General features: G+C 41.0%; 1 protein-coding gene across 1 annotated transcript in view; it reads right to left on the bottom strand.

Annotated features, from left to right (window-relative positions):
- Positions 1 to 12,718, bottom strand: part of KCND2 (potassium voltage-gated channel subfamily D member 2) — a 637,468-nt gene that overhangs the window by 15,847 nt on the left and 608,903 nt on the right. Inside the window, exon 2 of the mRNA XM_007952812.2 lies at positions 9,582 to 9,744. Within this exon, the coding sequence (XP_007951003.1) occupies positions 9,582 to 9,744 (163 nt within the window). The remainder of the gene's footprint in view (positions 1 to 9,581; positions 9,745 to 12,718) is intronic.

Consider the following 12,718-nt stretch of genomic DNA (forward strand, 5'->3'; position numbering starts at 1 on the left):
CAAGGCCAAATTTTCCAACTACCGGTGATTCTTCTTTGTTTCTAACTTTTGCATTCCAGTCACCAGTGATAATTAACACATCCTGATTGCATGTTCGGTCAACTTCAGACTGCAGAAGCTGATAAAAATCTTCAATTTCCTCATCTTTGGCTTTGGTAGTTGGTACATAAATATGAATAATAGTTGTATTAACTGGTATTCCTTGTAGGTGTATGGATGTTACTGTCACTGACAGCATTGTACTTCAGGACAGATCTTGAAACATCCTTTATGATGATGAATGCCACACCATTCCTCTTCAAGTGGATCATATGGTTGTCTGAATCAAAACAGTCAAAACCAGTCCATTTCAGCTCATTAATGCCTAGGATATCAATCTCTATGCATTCCATTTCATTTTTGATAACTTCCAATTTTCCTAGATTCATACTTCATACATTTCATGTTCTGATTATTAATGGCTATTTGCCGCTCTTTCTCAGTTTGAGTCATGCCACGCCAGCAAATGGAGGTCTCAAAAGCTTTACCTTATCTATATCATTAAGACCGGTTTTACTCTGATGATGCATCTCTTTCCCATTTGTATTTTGAGAGCCTTGCAACCTAAATGGCTCATCCTCCTGCTCTGTATTGGACAGTGTTTCCGGGCTATTCATGAAGTTGTGCAATAATGTATCAGACAGTGTTTCTCTGCTATTCATAAGGTTTTCCCTGGCCAATTCTTTGAGAAGTAGATGGCCTCTTCCTTCTTCCTAGTCTTTCTCAGTCTGCAAGCCACACAGAAACCTGTGCACCATGAGTAATCCTGCTGGTATTTGAAACACTGACGGAATAGCCTCCAGCCTCACAGCAACACACAAGCCACCACAGTATAACAAACTGACAAATGAGAGGTGGGAAGACCAATAGTTGAAAGTATAATTATCTCCTGTATTAAAGGGTACATGAGTATGTGGTCTAGTGACATGGTTGTTAAAGCATTCAGCTGCTAACCAAAAGGTCAGTGGTTCAAGCTGACCAGCAGCTCCATGGGAGAAAGGTGAGGCAATCTGCTTCTGTAAAGATCGACAGCTTTGGAAACCCCATGGGGGCAGTTCTACTTTGTCCTATAGGGTCACTGTGCATTGGAATCAAGTCTATGGCAGAGAGTCTTTAGTGGGTCCAAAGATCATGTTTATAAGCAAAAGAAAAATAGACAACTTTTACTCTTTGGTAGCAATATGTTTCAATTTCTCAAAACACTGAGATCATACTAGAGAATGAAATTAGAATGCAGAAATTTCAAAGGCTATGCTGCAAACCCAGCAACCTAGACTCAATAAAACAATGGCCAGTGACAAGAACATTGAAAATTACTTACAATTGACCCAATAATTTAGAAATAAGTGATTTACATACGTATCTGGTCCCAGAAAGGAGTTATTGTTAAAGTTTCAGTCCTCAAGTTTCTTTGGTTTCTTGCAACATTCATTACCTTTTTTTGGTTCTTCTTTCACTCTCTTTCCTTCCCTTCTCGCCTCCCTCTTTATTTTTTGGCAACTACTGTGTTTAGTTATATTGCCTACACTATAGCTAGGAGCCCTGGTCGTGCATTGGTTAAAGTACTTGGCTGCTAAAGCATTTGGAAGGTCAGGAGTTCAAACCCACCAGCTGCTCCATGGGAGAGGGATGTCAGTCTGCTCCCTCAAAGATTTCCTTGGAAATCCTATGGAACAGGTCTACTCTTTCCTATAGGGTTGTTATGAGTTGGAGTCTACTTGAAGGCAATGGGTTTGCATTTTTGGAAGCTATAGTTGTTACTATCTCATTTAACTGTCATTATTTTCTCTCCATCTCCAAACATTTAGCAGCAGTATTTGGAAACATTATTTCCATTTGTTAATGACACATATATTAACCAAAAATACTGTCCTGTAGAGGAGAATGATATATATTTCTCACAATAGAAAGCCTACAATGACTCCTATAGGAATTGTTCTAAGCTTAGGAAAAGAGTAGCACTGTTTTAGAGACAGAATAGCCATTTTTGTTAAGTCATGTCTTACTTAGAAAAAGAACCTGCCATCTCAATTTCAATCACGACTTTTCTTTCCCTTTACTACAACACTACATGAGTTAATTGGTTTAATTGGTCTTATGGAGCACACATCAAATGTCTGTTGAGTGCTAGCCTTTATGATCTGTGATTACATTTTTGGTTCCAGTAGGTAATTGAGGGAAATTATTTTACAATGATATTTTAGAAAATTACTTTATTCCTGACCCACTCAGTGTGACAATGTTGGCAGCTCCCGCTGTGTGACTGGGAGGTTAAAAGAAAACCATCCATTGGTAAAAAGAAATATTTCATTTCCTGCCTCCTAGCCCACTAGGAAATATAACTTCTTGGCATAGCAAAGTACCTAAAAATATGAAACTAGAGTTAGGTGTTAGTAAACACTTTGTCTATATGGAAATCAGGGAGGCTTCCATAAATTTATTAAAGTGAAGTTTATATTGTCAGTATACATAAAAATAGCTTTACAGTTATTTTCAAGTTGTTTATCTGTATTTTTATCTCTTTTGGGAAAAAATTGTTTATCTCATAATCACATTCTCCCTTTTCATTTCAATTCTTCATAAGTTTAGCTTTCCTAATTTTCATAAGTTTAGCTTTCCTAATTTTCTAAACTCATTAGTATTTCTCAAAGTTTGTTCCATGAGACTAGTAAGTGTTATGGATAAAACTCAAGCCAACAAAACCAAATGAACAACATCTAGTTCTTTGGTCAAGAAAAGGCTGAGAGATGCTGGGTTATTAAACAGACTTCTATGCTGCTGGATTTCTCACAGTACTTCATATGTGATGTTCACTGTGAAGACGGGAGGGGGAGAGAGGATGCAGCTTTTCTCTAAGTGGACATGGAACCGTTTTATTTTGGAGCATGCGGAGGCTAGCATGAAGTAGAACACAATGGTTTTCCATCAGGTAGATTATTTTTTTCATGAAATCAAATTGCATTATATAAATGCTACCATGTAATATACTTCCGTAATGATACTGCCTCGGAAACCCAAAGAGGGGTCACTATGAGTTGAGTCTGACTCGACAGCAAATAACAACAACAAAATATTTTCTTAGAGTAGGAGCAGAAGCCAGGAAGCCAATCAAAGAATTGATCCATGAGCCAAACATTGTTGTTGTTGTAATGTGCCGTTGAGTCCGCCCCCACTCACAGCGACTTCTCTTTGGGTTTCCAAGGAAGTATCACTACGGAAGTAGGATTGCCCAACCTTTCTTCCGAGGAGTGGCTGGTGGGTTTGAACCGCTAGCCTTCTGGTTAGCAGTCAAGTGCCTTAGGCACTATGCTACCAGAGCTCCTGAGCCAAACACTAATGACATAGTAATTTCCTCAAATGGGTATCCATTTAAATGAGCTATGAGGTAGATTGGGGGGAGTTCTACTCTGTTGGCACATGGGGTCAATATGACAAGTAGATAGCACCTAAAGATAACAACATGTGAGCATCAGTAAGTTGTCTGTAAAATGGTAATAACTTCTTAGCCAGGTGATGGTGAGGATTATAAATAACATGGAAAACACCTGGAAGGTACTAGAAACTTTAGAGAGCATGGTTGATTTTGCTGTTAGTATTATTAAATTATAATTATAATTACTATTATTATGTACTAAACACAGGGAAGCGTTGGGAGCACACACGATTGCATTGTATTATTTGTATTTTGAAGCAGGGTAAGCTCCCTGTTTCAAAATGTCAACCCTACCACCTGCCATTGTCCCAATTTAGCTTATTCTGTCAGATAGATTATACTTCGTAAATCTGTTGAGTGACTGAGTTCATGTATAACTCTATAAAACACTGTTACCAATTGTGGGGCTGGGAGAGGCACGTCACAGTTATATTCACCCACATCTCAATGATTAGTTAAAATTTGTTAAGGATTAATAGAAATGTGGTTAATAATATGTTCTCTTTAAAGGGCTAGGGTGGATAAGGAAAGTAGGAAAAGTACTTGGGAGGAGAAGAGCCTAGAAAATGGAAAGGATTCTGAGCGTGGGGATGGGAATGTTCTCAAACACATATTGGGGCTATTTCATGCTTTTACTTGAGGCTGGAGTTGGCAATGAGACTAAACACTGAAAAATCTGGTTTATAAAAGTATTTTGTAATAGTACTTGAATCGACTTGGTGGCAGCAACTAACTACAACAACTATATTACTTCTTATCAGCTTGACTGATGATGTTTTTATTGAATGAACTGCTTGCTTGACTGAATCAGCTGGTTGTTTTTGCCTAACTTCAGTATTTTTCTATCACCCAGCCCCAGATATCTCTAAACTATCTTAGCCTAATTGATGTGTATTCTGATTTAAAACAATCTCTTGGAATGGAAAATATTCTTTGGTAACTTATTTATTCTACCTCTACTGTTCTTTCATAGATGATTATGTTCAGTTTATTGGTCACAGATTATTTACTGGACACATTAAATTAGGTTATTACATTCAGTTTTATTAAGCAAGTTTTTCTAGTAGTCATGATATGCCACATTTATTGCATTTTAACAGAAACTTCAAATGTACCAGATATTTTAAATCCCAGGATTGAGCAGAGCCACTCTGCAGTGCGGTGACTAGGGTTGGTGTCACTCAACGTAGTAACTCATGGTATTACCCCCCACCCCTTGCCTCATGGGTATAGCTGACCCTCCCTGCCCTACCACCGACTTCTACCTGCCCTCCCACCCCTTCCACCAGGGCTAAGTCTGAACTACTGGGTTCCACCCCTCCCAGGCCCTTCTCCCCCAGCTCCCCACAGCTCGTTCCCTCTCCCATTGGCCAAGGCGGAAACACTCCTTTCTGCCCAATGGTGGGTGCCATGGACCACCTGCCAGCACCCAACTGGTGGGTGAAGGGAGTGGTGGTGGTGGTGGTGGTGGTGGTGGTGATGAGTTACCACACCGGGTGATGGGTGATGTGACACTAACCCTAGTGACAGCATTGCTTTGGTGGCCCCTCCTCCTACAGCACCAGCCTGCCTGCCGCTATGCCAGCAGACCTGGAACCATTTTGGTCTTACCTCCTCTGACAGTATCAGGGTGTGTGGCCCTCTGCACCCCCACTTAGTGACACCACTGCTGCTGAGTAGTGCATGAAAATCCCTGGTGGCAGAGCCAGTTGTGGCTGAGATCCTGCCAGCTCTTCTTGCTAAGTTGTGTATCCTGCATGAAACTGCAACTGTCCACTTGTTATTAGGTGCCATGGAGTCAATTTTCATTCATAGCTACCTCAGGTGACTGAGTAGAGCTGTACTCACATGGTGTTCTAGGCTGTAATCTTTATAGGGGCAGATCACTAGATCTTTCTCCCAAGGATCCACTGGGTGAGTTTGAACCAGCGACCTTTTGGTTAGCAGCCTTGCACTTATCTGTTGCACCACTGGGGAGACTGCCCATTGGGTGCCTTTTTCTAACTCTCTCAGCTCATTGGATGATCAGTTTTTTATATATTCCCATTAACTAAACTATAATGACTCTTTCCTACAATAAGTGGACTACTTGTCAGAAAGTGAAGGTCCATGAAACAAGCAGCTACAAAGCTGAAAGACTGATTTTTTGCTGAAAGATGAGGATCTCTGACAATGGCCATGAATGAATTCTCTCTACAATATGCTGCATAACCGTCCAGTACATGAACTTCATAACACACCAGTTTTCACACATCTGAATAACTTTCACTTTCCAAAGAATTAGCTTTATGAGACTTTATAGTTGATTAAGGAGGCAGCTGGTGTTCAAAAGCATATTTAAAATCCTGTTTTAGAACTTACCTACAAAGTCATGTATGAACTACATCAAAGTCTCTCATACTATTTTATACTCATCCCCTATTACCCAGATTATGCATCCACTTGAGATATTTATTATGCATGGCTTTGGGATATTTTTAAAACATGAATCTTTCCTTAAAGGAAAAAGATAGAGTGACCTTGAAGAATATTTGAAATATTGAATCATAAACCTTGAGGAAATTACAAAAAATATTTCTAAAATTAATTCTAACCCACAAAGGCATTGGCTCCCAAGGTGACTATTTTGCCAGAAAATGGGGGCAGTGTGCTAATGGAGCAGCCTATTGTAGTGTTTGATCAGGTGAACCTGGGAGGTAGACTGGCTTGGATTGAATAGTGGCTTTCCTACTTAGTAGGTAGGTAGTCTTAGAATCACTCAGTTCCGAGCGCCTTAGGATTCTTATCTATAAAATGGGAATAATAATGTATCTTAGTTCTCCAGTGTTGCTAAAACAGAAATAGCACAAGTGCATGGTTTTAACAAACAGAAATTTATTCTTTTACAGTTTAGGAGGCTAGAAGTCTGAACTCAGCATGCTGGATTCTAGGGCTGAGTGGAGGCTGCTAGGCCTTGGGCTTCAGACCTGCCTTCCAGGCCCAATGGAGCAAGCTGGAGGCCTCCCCTGACTCATGCAGGTGCTGGCTGCTGACGAATCTAAGATTGGCACTTAAAAGGGCAGATTGTTGGCTCACAGGCTGCAAAGGCAACAATCCCAAGATTGGCGGAAACATAGCAGGCCACTGATTGAAGTTCAGGAACTGGAGATGAAGACTGAACACAATGCAGGATCCTTTCTATATACACTGGGAGCAGGGCACACCCCAAAGGAAACTCTCCTTCAACTGATTAAACTGCTCATAGCAGATTCCACCATGGAGGTGGTTACACCACATCCAATCTCATCATGAGGAATAACTGCATCCAGCTGCCAAGCTGTCAAAATCATGGCCCAGGCAAATTGACATACAACCTTAACTATCACATAATAATTGTTCAATAATTTCCACAGTCTGTGGGATCACCTTTCTTAGGAATGGGTACAAATATGGATCTTTTCCAGTCAGTTGGCCAGATAGTTGTCTTCCACACTTGGCATAGCTGAGTGAGTACCTGTAGCACAGCTTCCGTTTGTTGAAACATCTCAGTGAGTATTCCATCAATTCCTAGAGCCTTCTTCTTTGCTAAGTCCGTCAGTGCAGCTTCAACTTCTTCCGCCAGTACCATTAGTTCTTAATCATATGCCACCTCCTGAAATGGAGAAACATCAACCAATTCTTTCTGGTACAGTGACTCTGTGTATTCCTTCCATCTTTTGATGTGTCCTGCATCATTCAATATTTTGCCCATAGAATCTTTCAATATTGCAACTCGAGACTTAATTTTTTTCTTCAGTTCTTTCAGCTTGAGAAATGCCAAGCATGTTCTTCCTTTTTGGTTTTCTAACTACAAGTCTTTGCACATATCATTATAATAACTGACTTTGTCTTCTTGAGCTGCTCTTTGAAATCTTCTGTTCAGCTCTTTTATTTTGTCATTTCTTCCATTTGTTTTAGCTACTCTCTGTTCTGGGAGCTCTGGTATCACAGTGCCTAAGGCACTTGACTACTAACCAGAAAGCTGGGAGTTCAAACCCACCAGCCACTCCTTGGAAGGAAGGTTGGGCAATCCACTTCCGTAGTGATACCACCTCAGAAACCCAAGGAGGGGTCTCTATGAGTCGAGTCTGACTCGATGGCACATAACAACAACAACAGCAACTCTCTGTTCAGGGGCAAGTTTCAGAGTCTCTTCTGACATCCGTTTTCGTCTTTTCTTCTTTTCTTGTCACTTTTAATGACCATTTGCTTTCTTCATGGGTGATGTTCTTGATGTCATCCCACAATTCATCTGGTTTTTAGTCACTGGTATGCAATACGACTACTCTATTCTTTAGACAGTCCCTAAATTCAAGAGGAATATAATCAAGGTCATATTTTGGCTCTGGTGGACTTGTTTTCATTGTCTTCAGCTTCAGTTTGTACTTGCACATGAGCAAATAATGGCCTGTTTAAAGTCAGCTCCTGGCCTTGTTTTGGCTGAGGATATTGAGATTCTCCATTGCCTCTTTCCACAGATGTAGTCAATCTGAGTCCTGTGTACTCCATCTGGTGAAGTCCATGTGTATAGCCAACATTTGTGTTCTTGGAAAAAGGTATTTGCAATGAATAAATCATTGGTTTTGCAAAATTCTGCCATGTGGTCTCCAGAGTTGTTTCTATTACCAAGGCCATATTTTCCAATTACTGGTGATTCTTCTTTGTTTCCAACTTTTGCATTCCAATCACCAGTAATTACACATCGTGATTGAATGTTTGGTCAATTTCAGACTGCAGAAGTTGGTAAAAATCTTCAATTTTCTCATCTTTGGCTTTGGTGGTTGGTGTGTAAATTTGAATAATAGTAGTATTAACTGGTCTTCCTTGTAGGTGTATGGATATTATCCTATCATTGACAGCATTGTACTTCAGGATAGATCTTGAAACAGTCTTTATGAAGATGAATGCCACACCATTCCTCTTCAATTTGTCATTCCCAGCATAGTAGATCATATGGTTGTCTGATTCAAAATGGCCAAAACCAGTCCATTTCAGCTCACTGTTGCCTAGGATATTGATCTTTATGTGTTCCATTTCATCTTTGACAACTTCAAATTTTCCTAGATTCATACTTCATACATTCTATATTCAGATTATAAATGGGTGTTTGCAGCTGTTTCTTCCCATTTTGAGTTATACCACATCAGCAAATGGAAGATTTTTGAAGCTACACTCCATCCACATCATTGAGATAGGGTCTACTCTGAGGAGCAAGCTCTTCCCTTGTCTTATTTTGAGTGCCTTCCAATCTGAGGGGCTCATCTTCCGGCACTATATTGGTCAGTGTTTCAGGGCTATTCATAAAGCTTTCCAGTAATATATCAGATGGTGTTTCACTGCTATTCATGATGTTTTCACTGGCCAATTCTTTGAGAAGTGGGTTGCCTCTTCCTTCTTCTCAGTCTGTCTTAGTCTAGAAGCTCTGCTGAAACTTGTCCATCATGGGTGACCCTGCTTATATTTGAAATACCAGTCACATAGCCTTCACCCTTATAGCAACAGGCAAGCCACCACAGTACAAAAAAACTGACAGACAAGTGGTGGTCTTTGAAATTAGACATGGCCATACTAGGAGCTCTGGTAGCATAATGGCAAAAGCACTTGGCTGCTAACCAGAAGGCTGTGGTTCAAACCCACCAGCCACTCCTCGGAAGGAAGGTTGGGCAATCCTACTTCCGTAGTGATACTGCCTCGGAAACCCAAGGAGGGGTCACTATGAGTCAGGGCCGACGCGACGGCACATAACAACAACAACATATATGACTTGCTCTGGTCAATGCAACAGAGATGGATATGACTCCACATCTAGGAGGAAGCTTCAGTGTCATTTTATCCCTCCTTGAGTGATTATAGAAGTATCTTGTCAAGATGTGCTTCCACTGTTGGGCTTGTGGTATGTTTGAAAAATGTTTCTTGTAATTTTAAGCCACTGAGAGGTTAAGTTTCTGTTTACTGTAGTATAACTCACCTTGTCCTTGCTGACACAACTATTGAATAAGTTAGAAACATAAAATACCCAGTAAGGGATTGTAAAGCTCATTATAAAAAGTAGGAGATGCTAAAACCTGGCTGTAAAGAGCTGAATACAGACCTTCTGTGCCCTCCGTTTGTCTGCTCGTTGATTCTGGTGGTAGATCCGACTGAAGTTGGAAACAATCACTGGAACAGGTAGTGCAATAACCAGGACCCCACTCAGTGAACAGATGGAACCAAAAATCTTCCCTGCTATGGTTTTGGGCACCATGTCACCATATCTGGATTAGAGAGAGAAAAAGATATTGTTTTAAATCACGGAAAGACATTTCTACCTGTTACAAGTAGTTTTTTTTTGCTGTCAGTCAACTAAGTTTTTGATTATATCTACTTCTGTTTCCATGAAGGCAATATACATGATCTCAGGCTTTCATAAACTGGAAGTTACAACTATCTGAATAGAAAATCTGTTTTTCACCCTTGCAGAAATTGATTCTAACATTTAGAAATCTTTGATTGGAAAATATTTTAAGCAACATGGCTTAGTGATAGTGCTTCAGTTTGTACTTTGTATAATACGGCATAGCTCTTGATATTTATTTGATCGTCAATATTTCCTTGCTGAATTTTACACTCCAGATAACACACGTTTCACTTAATTTTTTTAAACATTGGATTTGCTATGAAATTTAAGAGGAAAGAGTAGTACATCACATTCCTTTCAAGAGCTATAATCACTTATAGAAGAAACTTTCAAGGTCTCCATGAACCTGTACTGGTGAAACCCAGTGGCCATTTCTCCATGTTAATCTTACTCTCATCTCTATGTGACATAGTTGTCAGCTCTGTCACTGAAACATTCCCTGCTCTTGGCTTCTCTATCAGCAAATTCCCTTGGTGGTCTGACTAGTTCATTGACTACTTCCTCTCTGTCTTCTGGGCTGGCTCCTTTCCCTTGTTTGATTTTGAAATCTTGGAGTATTTCAAGGCTGAGGCTTGAGTCCTCCTTTCTTCATACAAACCCTGTCCTTCTGTGATTCCACATCATCCTATAGCTTTAAAGCAATCTAGATGCTAATGAAGAAGCTCCAATGGCACTGTGTTTAAATCAGTGGGCTGTTCACCAAAGGTTGGCAGTTTGAACCCTCCAGTCCCTCTGTGGGAGTGTTCTGGTTACCTAGTGCTGCTCTGAGGAGAAGTATACCACAAATGGAATGGCTTTAACAAACAGGAGTTTATTCTTACAATTTGGAGGCTTTAAGTCCAAGTTCAAAGTGCCAGGCTCTAGGGGCTGGGTGAAAGCCCCTCAACCTTGGGGTCCAGCTCTGCCTCCTGCTCCTGGCCCACTGGAGCTAGAGGCATTTCTTCACTCAGATAGCCACTGGCTGGTGAAGCTGAAAAGCCCCAAGTTTGATAAGTAAAAAGGCACTGTCCCGATATTACCAAACCACATGGCAGGCCATTAACTTAAGTCCATTAAGTCCCAAGGTTGGCAGAGCATAGCAGGCTGCTGAGCAACGACACGGCTACATGCAGGGTCCAAGCGTGCCATAGGCTAGAGACCATTGTCAAAGCTTCTGCTTATACACAGGAAGCAGACCACATACCCAAAGGCAGCTACCCAGCTGCTCCCAGGAGATTCCACCATGGAGTTGATTACCAGTCTCCTAATGGGGATTAACTACCACCAGCTGCCCAGCCACTCAACCAGGCCTAGCCAAGTTGACATACAAACATAACCATCACAGGGAGAAAGATGAGGCAGTCTGCTTCTGTAAAGATATACAGCCTTGGAAACCCTATGCGGCAGTTCTACTCTCTACTGTAGGATTGCTAGGAATCACAATTGACTCCATGCAGTGGGTTTGGTTTGGTTTATATGCTGACGACTCCCTGAGTTATATTAACAGTCCTGATGTGTCCCCCGAAAGTTACTCATATTTCCTGTAATATTTTGTGATTATCCCTACACTGGACGTCTAAGAGGCAATTAAAAAAACGGAACTCTTAATTTACTTGTCCCTCATCTCTTCCCAAACTTTTTCCTCCAACAGGCAGCCACCTCTAAATAAGTGGGACTACCCACCACACAGTTGCTCAGGGTCTCTGCCTGTAGTCTAGCCACTGGGGAAACTAAATCAGAATGTGAAGACTATATTAATGAGAAAACAGTCAAATGTAACGGAACTTAGAATGTAAGTGAAAAAGGTATGACTTTCTTACCATAGGGATAGTTGAGTAGGATTGGAAAGTTAACTTCTTTTTCTAAAATGCTGTATGTGCATGAGCCAGTTTCTATCCACCATGGTTCATGTCAATGCATGGCCATATATTATAAACATCTTTTTTCTCTTTACACTGAATGCACAGTAGCCATTGGAGAAGATTAAAACACATGCACATGTGTGCACACATAGACACCCCCCAAAAAAGCACAGCTTTAAAAACAGAAAGTGATTTGATTTTTAAGATTTAGAGAGGGTTTCTCAAAAGGAAAAGTAAATAAAAATTCAATTATTTGATTGCAATGGTTAGAGAGGGCAGGAAATGAGTTCATATCATTAAAATAAATCTTGAATAGTTAAATAAATACCTCATATAGTTTTTCTTCTTTCTATCAGGTTTTTAAAAACGTATGCTTTTTGTATTGTAGTGCCACTATGTCACGGAGTAGACAATGTCAGCACACTTACTAGAGAAAAACTAAGGCCACACTGCATGGTAGGGATGCAACACTCAGTAAGAGTACAGAAGACCAAAGACCTCTGAGCTCCGGGAGAAGGCAGGAGTTGGGGAGTCATGTACACAGAAAGCCAAGGCCTAAAGCAAAGAGGAGGAAGACAGATTCAGGGCACTCTGCAAAAGGGACCTTGGCCACGTCAATAAAACATCTGTTATCTTTTTCCTCTTGGGTGGAGAGACAAAGTTTCCCCGTGTTCCAACCAGTTAGGATGGGTCTGCTATGAGGACGAAGCAAAGGGTGATGGCGAAAGAGCAGAACAAGCATTTGTGCTCAGATAGCCCAGGTTTTCCTGGGACGAGTCACGGAAGGGCGGCCTGAGACCCCGGCTGACTGCTCAGGAGCACAACCTACTTCCTTCCCCACCCCTAGCCATTGAGCCGACTGTGACTCACGACAACCCCACGTGGGTCAGAACACAACTCGGCTCCACAGGGCTTTCCAGGGCTGGTTTTTGGAAGGGAGTCGTCAGTCTTTTCTTCTGAAGCACCCCCGAATGGACTTGAACCTCCAAC

This window comes from Orycteropus afer, unplaced genomic scaffold, assembly GCF_000298275.1.
Source record: "Orycteropus afer afer isolate SDZICR_OR568_19922 unplaced genomic scaffold, OryAfe1.0 scaffold00359, whole genome shotgun sequence".
In the NCBI taxonomy this organism is placed as follows: Eukaryota; Metazoa; Chordata; class Mammalia; order Tubulidentata; family Orycteropodidae; genus Orycteropus; species Orycteropus afer.